This window comes from Rhinoderma darwinii, chromosome 10, assembly GCF_050947455.1.
Source record: "Rhinoderma darwinii isolate aRhiDar2 chromosome 10, aRhiDar2.hap1, whole genome shotgun sequence".
NCBI lineage: Eukaryota > Metazoa > Chordata > Amphibia > Anura > Rhinodermatidae > Rhinoderma > Rhinoderma darwinii.
Window position 1 is genome coordinate 78247997 of NC_134696.1, and position 13522 is coordinate 78261518.

Consider the following 13522-nt stretch of genomic DNA (forward strand, 5'->3'; position numbering starts at 1 on the left):
GCAGCTGTATCGTTCGCGCTCCATGCCGTAATAGTACGTCACGGGAGTAACGGCCGTTTCGGCCGTCCTCCCGACACATACAGGAGCTGTGACGCTGCTGTCTTGTTCAGCAGCTGTCACAGCTCCTACAGCGGGGACCGATCGCTGTGTCCCCGCTGATTAACCCCTTAAAAGCCGCGTTCTATAGAGATCGCGGCTTTTTAGGGGTTAAGCTGCCATCGCCGGCCTGCTACGCGACAGCGGCCGGCGATGGTGACTATGGCAACCGGACACCAAACAATGGCGTCCGGCTATGCCATAGACGGAAGCCTAGTGGGTCCTGACAACGTCAGGACCCACTATGCTTGCTGTCAGTGAGTAGCTGACAGTTCTAATACACTGCACTACGCATGTAGTGCAGTGTATTAGAATAGCGATCAGAGCCTCCTGCCCTCATGTCCCCTAATGGGACAAAGTAATAAAGTGAAAAAAAAGTTAAAAAAAGATGTGTAAAAATAAGAAAATAAAAGATTTAAAAGTATTAAAAGTAAAAATCCCCCCTTTTCCCTTATCAGTCCTTTATTATTAATAAAAATATATAAACAAACAAATAAACTATACATAATTGGTATCGCCGCGTCCGTAACGGCCTGAACTACAAAATTATTCCGTTATTTATCCCGCACGGTGAACGCCGTAAAATAAAATAATAATAAACCGAACCACAATCACAATTCTTTGGTCACTTCACCTCCCAAAAAATGGAATAAAAAGAGACCAAAAAGTCGCATGTACCTAAAAATGGTACTGATCGAAACTACAGTTCGTTACGCAAAAAATAAGTCCACGCACGGCTTTATTGATGGAAAAATAAAAACGTTCTGGCTCTTAGAATAAGGTAACACAAAAAGTGAGTGATTGTTTACAAAACGTATTTTATTGTGCAAACGCCATAAGACATAAAAAAAAAAATATAAACATCTGGTATCGACGTAATCGTATCGCCCCGCAGAATAAAGTGAACATGTCATTTATAGCGCACGGTGAACGCTGTAAAAAAAAAAAGAAAAAAAAACAATCGGACAATTGCTGTTTTTTAGTCACCACGCCACCTAAAAATAGAATAAAAACTGATCAAAAAGCCGCATGCACCCCAAGAAAACTACAATGGATTCCTCAAGGGGTCTAGTTTCCAAATTGGGGTCACTTTTGGGGGGTTCCCAATGTTTTGGCACCACAAGACCTCTTCAAACCGGACATGGTGCCTAATAAAAAAGAGGCTTCAAAATCCACTAGGTGCTCCTTTGCTTCGGAGGCCGGTGCTTCAGTCCATTACCGCACGAGGGCCACATGTGGGATATTTCTCAAAATTCCAGAATCTGGGCAATACGTATTGAGTTGCGTTTCTCTGATACATCCTTTTGTGTTATAAAAAAAATGGTATAAAGAGGATTTTCTGACAAAAAAAAAATGTAAATTTCACCTCTACTTTGCTCTAAATTTTTGTGAAACACCTAAAGGGTTCATAAACTTTCTAAATGCTGTTGTGAATACTTTGAGGGGTCTAGTTTCTAAAATGGGGTATTTGATAGGGGTTTCTAATATATGGGCCCCTCAAAGCAACTTCAGACCTGAACTGGAACCTAAAAAAATAAATAAATGAGGCAATACTTCATTTCTTACATTATACTGATAATGAGCCGTGCCCACCCCGAGATGACCCCAGTTTTGACCGTTTGGATAAACGGAGACCCCTATTAGACCGTTCCAGTGCCCGGTTTTCCCAAGCATTCACCCCCGAGACGTGTATTTCTATTGATGAGTCCCTGGTACATTTTAAAGGGAGGGTTCAATTCCGCGAGTACCTGCCGGGTAAGAGGGCAAGGTATGGCGTGAAGATGTATAAGCTGTGCGAGAGTGTATCAGGGTATACCTACAGGTTTAGGATATATGAAGGAAAGGCCACCCCCAAAGCAGACTGCATCCTGGACTACAATAGGTACATGGGAGGGATGGACTTGTAAGATCAAGCCCTGAAGCCCTACAGCGCCATGCAGTGTGGTATAAGAAGCTAGCCGGGCACATCATACAGATGGCATTGTACAATGCGTACGTGCTACGTCGATGTGCAGGCCAGACGGGAACTTTCCTGGAATTTCAAGAGGTGATAATCAAGAACCTAATCTTTAGGGACCAAGAAGGGGGGGCACCCAGTACTTCTGGAAGCGAGCCCACACGCATCGTACCAGGGCGGCAACACTTTCCAGGAGAAGTTCCCCAAACTGGCAAGAAGGGAAAAAGTCAAAAGAGGTGCAAAGTCTGCTATAAGAGGGCGATAATGGATGACACAATATATCAATGTGACACGTGTCCAGAATAACCAGAGCTCTGTATGAAAGTGTTTTAAAATTTATCATACATCCCTTGATTTATAATTTACCCCAATTCTACTTACCCTGATGTACTCCGCACAGCTTATCCCCCATTATGTTTCCCTTCTGAGCCCTGCTGTGTGCCCAAACAGCTGATAACAGCCACATTGAGGGTATAGCCATACCCGGGAGAACCCACATTACAGTTTATGGGTTGTATGTCTCCGGTCAAAATGCTCACTACACCTCTAGATGAATGCCTTAAGGGTGTAGTTTTTAAAACGGGGTCACTTCTTGCGGGTTTCAACTGTACTGGTACCTCAGGGGCTTCTGCATACATGACTTTGCACTAGAAAATCCCCAGTAGGCCAAATGGTGGTCCTTTCCTTCTGAGCCCTCCCATGGGCCCAAACGGCAGTTTATCACAACAAATGGGGTATTGCGGCACTCAGAACAAATTGCGCAACAGAATGGGGTATTTTATTTCTTGTGAAAATAAGAATTTTTGAGCTAAAATGACATATTATTGGAAAAAATATATATTTTTTTAATTCCCAGCCCAATTCAAATAAGTTCTGTGAAGAAACTATGGAGTCTAAATGGTCACATTACCCATAAATGAATTCCTTGAGGGGTGTAGTTTCCAAAATGGGGTCACTTCTGGTGGGTTTCCATTGCTTTGATACCTCTGGGGCTCTGCAAATGCGACATGGCACCCGAAAACCAAACCAGCAAAATCTGCACTCCAAAGAACACACAGCGCTCCTTCCCTTCTGAGGCCTCCCATGGGCCCAAACGGCAGTTTATTGCCACAAATGGGGTATTGATGCACTCAGGAGAAATTGGGAAACAAAATTGAGTATTTTGTTCCCTGTGAAAATAAGAAATTTTGGTAAAAAATTACATCTTATTGGAAAAAATGTCATTTTTTTAATGTCACAGCCCAATTGAAATAGGTGCTGTGAAAAAACAGTGTGGTCAAAATGCTAACAACAACCATAAATGAATTCCTTGAGGGGTGTAGTTTCCAAAATGGGGTCACTTTTGGTGGGTTTCCATTGCTTTGATACCTCTGAGGCTCTGCAAATGCGACATGGCACCCGAAAACCAATCCAGCAAAATCTGGACTCCAACAAACATATAGCGCTCCTTTCCTTCTGAGCCCTCCCATGGGCCCAAACGGCAGTTTATCACCACAAATGGGGTATTGCCACACTAAGGACAAATTGGGCAACAAAAAGGGGTATTTTGTTCCCTGTGAAAATAAGAAATTTTGATCACAAATGACATTTTATTGTAAAAAATGACATTTTTTTCATTTCAGAGCCCAATTCAAATACGTGCTGTGAAAAAACTGTGCGGTCAAAATGGTAACAACAACCCTAAATTAATTCCTTGAGGGGTGTAGTTTCCAAAATGGGGTCACTATTGGGGGATTCCTACTGTTTTGACACCTCAACACCTCTTCAAACCTGGCATGCTGCCTAAAATATATTCTAATAAAAAAAAGGACTCAAAATGCACTAGGTGCTTCTTTGCTTCTAGGGCTTGTGTTTTAGTCCATGAGCGCAGTAGGGCCACATGTGGGACATTTCTAAAAACTGCAGAATCTGGACAATACATATTTAGTAGTGTTTCTCTGGTAAAACCTTCTGTGTTACAGAAAAAAAAATGAATAAAATTGAAATTCAGCAAGAAAAATGAAATTTGCAAATTTCACCTCCACTTTGCTTTAATTCTTGTGAAATGCCTGAAGGGTTAAAAAACTTTATAATTGCTGTTTTGAATACTTTGAGGGGTCTAGTTTTTAAAATGGGGTGTTTTATCAGGGTTTCTAATACATAGGCCCCTCAAAGCCACTTCAGAACTCAAGAGGTACCTTAAAAAAAAGGCTTTTTAAATTTTCTTAAAAATATGAGAAATTGCTGTTCATGTTCTAAGCCTTGTAACGTCCAAGAAAAATAAAAGAATGTTCAAAAAACGATGCCAATCTAAAGTAGACATATGGGAAATGTGAACTAGTAACTATTGTGGGTGGTATAACCGTCTGTTTTACAAGCAGATGCATTTCAATTCTGAAAAATGCTATTTTTTCAAAATTTTCTCTACATTTTGCAATTTTTCACCAATAAACACTGAATATATCGACCAAATTTTACCACGAACATGAAGCCCAATGTGTCACGAGAAAACAATCTCAGAATCGCTTGGGTAGGTTTAAGCATTCCGACGTTATTACCACATAAAGTGAAATATGTCAGATTTGAAAAATGGGCTCTGAGCCTTAAGGCCCAAACTAGGCTGCGTCCTTAAGGGGTTAAACCTGACATGGTGCTTAAAATATATTCTAAAAAAAAGGAGGCCCCAAAATCCACTAGGTGCACCTTTGATTCTAAGGCCTGTGTTTCAGTCTATTAGGACACTAGGGCCACATGTGGGATATTTTAAAAAACTGCAGAATCTGGGCAATAAAATATTGAGTTGCATTTCTCAGGTAAAATCTTCTGTGGTACAAAAAAAAATTAAATTTGCAAATTTCACCCCTACTTTGCTTCAATTCCTGTGAAATGCCTAAAGGGTAAAAACACTTTATAAATGCTGATTCGAATACTTTGAGGGGTGCAGTTTTCAAAATGATGTGATTTATATGGACTTTCTAATATATAAGGCCCTCAAAGACACTTCAGAACTGAACTGGTCCCTGAAAAAATAGCCTTTTGAAATTTTCTTGAAAATATGAGAAATCGCTGCTAAAGTTCTAAGCCTTGTAATGTCCTAGAAAAATAAAAGGACATTCAAAAAATTATGCAAACATAAAGTAGACATATGGGGGATGTTAACTAGTAACTATTTTGTGTGGTATTACTATTTGTTTTACAAGCAGATACGTTTACATTTAAAAAAATGCTAAATTTTTGAAAAAAATTCTAAAAATTTTGGTGTTTTTCAGAAATAAATACTGAATTTATCGACCAAACTTTTTCACTAACATAAAGTACAATATGTCACGAGAAAACAATATCAGAATCGCTTGGATAGGCAAAAGACTTCCAAAGTTATTACCACATAAAGTAACACGTCAGATTTGAAAAAATCGGCTGTGTCCTGAAGGGGTTAAGCTTGCATTACTAAGAGGATCTTATGCTGACTTCGGTTAGGGCCTGTTCACATCATCATTGGGTTCTGTTTGGGGTTTCCATTCATCTATTCGGTCAGAGAACAGATAAACGGAAAGCAGAACAGAAACTATAGCTTCTGTTTGCATTACCATTGATTTCAATGGTAATGCTTCCGTTGTAGTTGGTTTCTGTAGTAGTTGTTTCTGTTTTTTAACAGAAACAATAGCGTAGTCGACTACGCTATTGTTTCCGTGAAAAAAGCCAGAAACTTTAAGGAATGGAAACAAATGGAAACCAACTGCAGCGGAAGCATTACCATTGAAATCAATGGTAATGCAAACAGAAGCTATAGTTTCCATTAGGCTTTCCATTCATCGGTTCCTCTGACTGAATCGATGAATGGAAACCCCAAACAGAATCCGACGCTAATGTGAACAGGTCCTTACTGTGTGATTGTCACACTATGGTATTGTGCCATAGAAAATTTGTAGTTAACTACGTACATCTTTTAGCAGCCATTGCTCAGCAGACAGACTGGGTATCACCTGTTGTGGGTCTGAATATATTTTTGGGGAAACCATCATTCCCTGGTAATTCAGTTGCAGGTCTGATCCCACAACTGTTCTGGGTAGCTAGCACCCCAGTTTACATATTGTTTTACATTGAACACATTTTTTTTCATGCATTTATTCAGGAGTGTTTTTTTTTCTTTCATTCCTGTTAAGCCCAATGGGGAAATCTGCAGCATACTTAGTTGTTAATTGGTTAGAGTAGAGGTTTTTGATTTTCAAGACTTTAGAGGACAAAACCAAGCAAAAATAAACCGTGTCTACAAGTCTTGAATAAGTATTTAATTAATCCAACAACAGAAAGAACAGAACTAAGAAATCTACTGGTCATTTCCTTGAATATCATAGTCCCCAATGCATCATCTCTACTAGGACCCCTCACGTGTCGTTCATGATAATCCTGTCCTCTAATGTGGCAGAGAGAATTCTGGGTCTCTTCAGGTCCCAGGGACTAGTTGTGTCTGTAACCCATGTATACCACTGCTATTATCGTCTGTACTATTGGCGTGAAACGTTTTAGAATATAAAATAGAAATGTATAAAATAAGACAATTCCCATACAGCTTTAACTATATTTTACAGAAGACATGTTTTGCAGAGTTTGTGCACAATTTATTTAATTAGAACATAATTATAAAACATTAAGCAGAAAAGCCCAATAGTTACATGTAAAAGTGCCGGAGATTATTTTTTTCTCTTCAAAAAGTAAACCTGATCAAAACCTCTGTTTGCTTGGATATTTCTTATCTGCATAAGCCTTTGTTCTATCATTCTGTAGAGCGCACAACAGTAAGATATAATTGGCTACGGCAGCCTCTGTAGATTCATATACAATCAGACATTTTTATAACAGTCAAATTATTTACAACCACGCTGCTATTGTACTTTGGCAATAACTGAAGGCAATAATGCGTACTGAAAAAGTCTATTGTTGCCAGCAATGGCTGGCAACAAACATGACAAGCCAATCATTCAATGCAGCCTTCTTTTTATTAAATTGGTAAGTAACTGAAACATGGAGGGCAATGGCAAAAATGATCTAAGATTAGCTTTAATATTTTGGAAGTGTAAAATGACTCCCGTGTGGTTGTCACGTATGTCATTCTGCTGTATCTGTCAACTATGTCCAAGGCCAAAAAACTGAAAAGTACTTGATTTGAACAATATCCCATATTCTAATATACCGGATATATATCATTGTAGCAATCAGGAATGGCCCCAGCATGAGAATATAGAGTGAAATTCATGCTTACGTTCGCCACATGTATGAATGGGCAGGAGGGTTGGCATCTGCTCTGCACGTCAGTTTTACTTCAGGGCGCTTCACATACCAATTAGCATCAAAACCTTCAATTGAGACTTGAGGCTCATCTGAAAGGAAAACAGCAAAACTATGAAGTAGGAATCGAAGAGAAGTAAAACAAAAAACATATATATGGGCGAGCCAAAAATTATGCGCACTCCTGTTATATTAAAACTTCTGTTGGTTGCACTGTCTTATCAGCGCTTTCCGTACGAAGTCGCGGTCTCCACAGTCACTGCTGTGCAGGTTTTAACGTATTACGCCTGTTTATTTGTGACTGCGGTGCGAGAAACAATGGCTGCCCCACTTGTGATGTGCACGAAAGAAGAGAAGCGTGCAGTGATTAGTTTTTTGTGGTCTGAGGTTGTGTCTAGTGCCGATATTTATCGAAGACTTTGTGCAAAGTATAGAGAAAGTGTTTTGTCGCAAAGAATGTGTATGAATGGATAGAGAAGTTCAAAGAAAGTTGTACACGACTGATAACATTGGGCTTGCACGTGAACTCATTCTATTGGATAGACAAGTGTCAGTGAGTTATGTGGCAAATCATCTGTTTGATCCCCTGAAAGAAGCCCTACAAGCATGAAGATTCACATCTAATAAAGAGGTTAGGACAGCGGTGCAATCGTTACTCGCAGCTCTGCCTAAAACATTATTGAAAAGCAGGGAGATTATTTATTTGTCTTTTCGGAAAGTTGATTAAAATAAATTCTACAGCCAGAGCGCGGATAATATTTTACTCATCCTTTATTTATATATATATATATATATATATATATATATATATACACACACACATATATATATATAAACATACACATATATATATAAACATACACACATATATATATATATATATATATATATATATACATATACACACACACACACACACACACACACATACTTACACTGAACACTAAGCGTGGTGTTTCTTGTAACTCTTTCGGTTTGGTAATTTATGACACAGGTAAGGGACTGTCTGTGAGAGTCTCGAGTTGGCACAAGTCTGTAGCGACTGATCACTGTCACAGTGCCATTATCGTTCTTGATTTCCTGATACTCTGCTTCGCCATTTAACTTAGTTTCCCATGTTATGGTGCTTGGAGGTTTTCCGTTAGCGGACATGCACGTAGCAACAACAACCTTCTCTTTTGACCTTGGATTTGCAATCAGTAGTTTTGAAGTTTCTTCCATTTTATTGGTGGGCTTGGCTATAAAACAATCAAACAATTATAAGTACATAGAGCACATGTATTATATACAAACAGAATAGCAGATAATAATAGGTTATATTATACGTTGCAAAAAATAAAAGTCCTTGTTGATGAAAGTATGAAATGTACTGGAGTGAACATTCTTGGAAGTCAACAACCATAAAAATTTAATATTCTTATAAATAATTTACTGTTAAAATCTGTATTTTCCACCTTTGAGTAACATTTTGTAGGAGCACGGGGCATCCCACAGTGTTAATAATGCAAAGAAAACCCAATGATGTTGCCCATGACAACCAGCCACTTTCCAAAGGTGATTTTGTACGCATGTTAGAAAATAAAAGGCAATTATCATCTGATTGGCTGATATGGCCAACTTCTTCGTTTCCAAAATTATATGTTCTCCGCAGCAAATAAGAGGTCACTGGCGTACACATCTATTTAGTACCCAGTAGACGCAAGACCACGGTTTGTTGGGTTTTCCAATGATCTATATATAACATAGGTGCGGTCTGACATAATATTTTTAAAAAAACAATATCGGTGGTAGTCACTTACTTCTCCTGACTCCATAAGGATTAATATGTATGGCTCACAAAAGTGTGATAATTGGGGAATCATTGGTGTTAATTGCCAGCAAAAGATCTCAGTTGACAATTGACACATGTGTGCAGTTAGCTTTAGTTCCCTGTATGGAAATAAAATATTATAGGAAACCCTTGATATATAATAGAACGTACCATTGTTTATAAGAGAGTCTTTTAGACTCGCCATTGAATCATATTTCAACCATGTGCAGATCTGGTGTTGCCACTCACTGTACATTATAAGGGTTGGTGGTACATATGGATATGTATCACCAGAACTTCTCGATCTGTCTGTGACAACAAGGAAGTAAGTATCTAGGACTAAAGGCCCTTTTAGACATCGTTGATCGGCACTTGTTTGCTCCTGTCACACGGAGCTATGTGTGGGGATTAGCGGTCGTTACTCTGATTGCTCGTCCCCATCCATTATTATCATGTTGGCAGTGCATCTCCATGTTTACAGCATTTACTCGTTCATCTGCTGATCGCTCCCCTTTGGAGCTGTATTGTGGATTTTCTGTAGTGATTTTATAATAGGGGTATGTTGTTTTTTTCGTGCCAGAGGTTTTTGAGGAAGACAGTGGCACGTTTGGGTGCAGTCAAATGCAGCAGATTTTGTTGTAAATATTTCTGCGACTGAATATCCGTTCCATTCATCTAAATGTGTTTATTTCTGCAGCAGGTGCAATGATTTCCATTCAGATTAATAGAACTGATTGTACAGCGTGTAAGTGCACCCTAACAAAGGATTGGGAAAAAAAGAAAATCAACAATTGTACTGATTCAACAGTGAACTAATTATTCAAATTTTGTTTCTGATATTATGGAGAAAGTCGAATCTTGTTAAATGCGTTATGTTTATAAGTCCCTGATGGCTTCAAATTTTGGCAGCCTGTGCCAAACCTAAAAACTGCCCAAAAAAAATAGTCCAAAATATCTTCTACTGAAGGCTATAAAAACACAAAAAGTTGCCAGGTAGGAACATCAATTTGTTAAGTCTTTTATACAGGCTTCCACATCGACGTCCTCGGTTCCAGTTTTCAGAGATTAGTATTTTTTCGGTATTGCTCTGCTGGGTTCTCAGGTTTCGGTAGATACTAAGGAGAAGATTTATCGTAATTATATTGATTTATGATCTTTACTTTCTGTTGATTCCTCGACGGTTCATAGGGAACGTCGTTTTGATCATGGTTATCAGAATAAACCCAAGGGATACAAAACTTTTAATAATTGGATACAGGCTTTCGCGGTGTTGGGGATTGTGTTGGGACAGAAGTTTCCCGAACGGGCCTGTCAGTTGTTTGTATATTTAGACACAATATTTAGTGCGTATCGGGCTCATGGCGGACCAGCGTGGTGGCGTTACGATGAGGAATTTAGGAGGCGGATGGCGCAGATGGGCAGATGTTCGCTGGGATTCTAAAGCGATGGATGTCTGGTTGCGCCTCATGATGTCCCAGCAATCCTTTCAGCCTTCCGCCTCTCCTCCGAGGGCTATACCAATGTGTCCGTCGGGGGCCGGGTTGGTAAAGCACGGCGATGTGGATCCTGCTGGCTCTTCAACGAGGGCCATTGCAGATTTTACGGTACATGCAAGTTTAGGCATGAATGTTCCTCCTGTTGTGCGGGTCACTCCGCGATTCATTGTCCCAAACGGCTCCCTGCAGCCTCTCGTTCCCAACCCGTTGGTCGAAGCGCAGACGCCTAATACGCGTAGTAGAGATGTTGCCTTGTCTAGACAGGTACCCCAGAATGCAGGAAGCCACCCTGTTTAGAACAAGTTTTTTGTTTGGGTTCCTTATCTCTTTTTCGTTTGAACACATCCCTAGTTTTGCGCGCATTTTGAAATCGGCTTTGGAATTTCCTTCCATTGTACGGGAGAAGGTAGGTAAGGAGGTCAGTTTGGGCCGTATGGCTGGCCCTTTCCATGCTTTGCCGTTTTGTAACCTGCGCGTGTCCCCGTTGGGAGTGGTTCCAAAAAAAGATATTGCAACTGTTTCGTATTGGTGTTTTGACTGGGCTATTGATTTGGTTTGCCGGGCGGGACTAGGTGCCCTTTTGGCCAATTCTGACATTAAGTCGGCGATTCATTTGTTGCCGGTTCATGCGGATTGTTTCCATTTGCTGCGATGTCAGTTGGATGACGAGTTTTATGTGCCTGCCTATGGGTTTTCATCTCTTGCTATTACTTTGAAGTTTTTAGCTCTTTTCTGGATTAGGTGGTGCGCGTTGAAACAGGTTGTAATCAGGTCACCCATTATTTGGATGATTTTTTTGCTTGTTGGTCCCCATGGGTCTACTCAATGTCGGTATTTGCTGGATACCTTTTGTTTTGTTGCGCATAGTTGTAGGGGTGCCCTAGTCTGTGGAGAAGACTGAGGGTCCTAAGTCTGTTCTTTCATTTCTCGGAATCCAAATCGATTCTGAGCTTATGGTTTTTCTTTTGCCGGAAGATAAGATTGTGACGCTATGTGCTATGCTGGAATTTGCACTGTCTGCCGACAAGTTGCGATTGCGTGCAGTGCAGTCTTTGCTTTGTTTACTAGTTTTCGCGTGTCGTATTATACCCATGGGTAGTTTTCTTTAGGCATTTGTCTTTGGCTACGGTCGGAGTGTCGGTTCCCTCCCATTTTGTTCGTATCGCAAGGCAGATTAAGAATGACTTGCGGGTTTGGAGCATTTTTTGTCCGATTATAACAGTCGCACTTGTTGGCACAGTCCTTCAGTACCTAGTCATGGATTAGACTTGTTGGCAGACGCAGCGGGCTCTTTCGGTTTTGACGTGGTGTTTAGGTCCTCTTGGTGTGCTGGTCCTTGGCGGGCTCGGGGCTGGTGCACCAATTTAACATTGTTGGACCGGTTTCCTATTGTGGCCATGGTGGAATTGTGGTCTATGTCTATGCCATATGTCTAGTTGCGCGATTGTTTTCTGGTCAGATAATTTGGGAGCAATGTATGCAATTAATAATTTGACTTTGGCCTCGGAGCCGGTGGTGGTTTTATTGCGTCGACTTGTGTTGCGTTGCCTTCAACATAATATTCACTTCCGGGCTAGTCATGTTCCTGTTGTTAATAATGCGGTTGACTCTCTCTCCCGTTTTAATTGGCAGGTTTTTCGCTCTCTGATCATGAAGGCAGACCTCAAAGGGACATCCTGTCCAGATTCCCTGAGGGTCATGTTGTAGCTCAATTGTTCCCATTAGTCAGATAGTCTCTGGCTCCCTCGACCTCATCCGGGCATGGTAAGGCGTGGGGGGGGGGGGGGGAAGTGGTTGGAAGTAGCGTCTTTGTTTCATGTGGCTTTTGTTTTGGTGTTTTGGTTCCTCCCAGTTCGGTGGGTCCTGTCGGTTTGCTCTTCGAGGAGATAGAGCTGGTTTGCGTTGTTTTAAAATGGACATGCTTGGTAAAGGTTGTTGGGTGCCTCTCCGCCCTGCCGCCAGCCCACGTGCCCTATGTCATCTGTATCCTATTATTTGATGTTAAGGCATTCTGGGCAACACTTTTTGACCCATTTTAATGGTTCGCCTTTGACCCGTTTTCAGTTTTCCTTGTTTCTTAAGCGAGATTTGACTGAGTCAGATTTTTCTCCCTCTGAATTTGGCACGTATTCCTTTCAGATCGGGGCAGCTATGATGGCTAGAACATGAAGTATGGTAGATGATGATGTGCGTCGGATTGGTCGCTGGTGCTCAGATTGTTTTGCCTGTTGTATACGATATTAGTCAACACCCCATGGCTCCAACGGTTTTGGTCATTTATGTCGGAGGCAACGATCTGAGTAATGTGCGCTTGGGAGAGCTGATCTTCCTTATTCAATCAGACTTGGAACATTTTGCTTCCTTTTCCCCCAAATTGGTCCTTGTGTGGTCTGAAATTAATCCCAGGCGAGTGTGGCATTGAGAGGGGAAGGCAACTCCCGAACACTAGGGTGTCGAGGTTTATTAAGGTCCCAAAAAGGTGTGGTGGTTAGGCACAGACAGCTTTCCGATGGAGTTGATTTGACGGATATCGGGTTGGATATTTTTCTGTCAGGTCTCCAGTATCGTGTTGAGAAGGCATTGTTTTTGTTGGCTGGGGGCCGGAGAGTCATGTAGGTAGGTACACGTCCTACTGTTGGCGGGTTATATGATAAATAGTCTACCTACATACTCCGCAAAGGACTGCTTGGCATACGGGTACATATAGACTGAGGTTATTTAGTATGTTTTATGTTAAACAATTTTATATGTTAATAAATAACTGTGGCCGACTCAGAGTCAACCCACAATTAAAAGTTAATTTGTTTCCAGTTATTTTATGTTGAATACATGGCCTGTCAACGTACAAGTTATTTTAGTCAGTCTTGTATCTATATCTATGATATATCTAATACAATA

General features: G+C 40.6%; 1 protein-coding gene across 3 annotated transcripts in view; it reads right to left on the minus strand.

The window, feature by feature from the left end:
* NECTIN1 (nectin cell adhesion molecule 1) overlaps positions 1-13522 on the minus strand; it is a 238333-nt gene that overhangs the window by 148476 nt on the left and 76335 nt on the right. For all 3 annotated transcript variants that reach the window (XM_075840091.1, XM_075840094.1, XM_075840093.1), the window contains exons 3-4: positions 8254-8556; positions 7293-7410 (exon numbers count right to left, since the gene is read on the minus strand). In XM_075840091.1, the coding sequence (XP_075696206.1) occupies positions 7293-7410; positions 8254-8556 (421 nt within the window). The remainder of the gene's footprint in view (positions 1-7292; positions 7411-8253; positions 8557-13522) is intronic.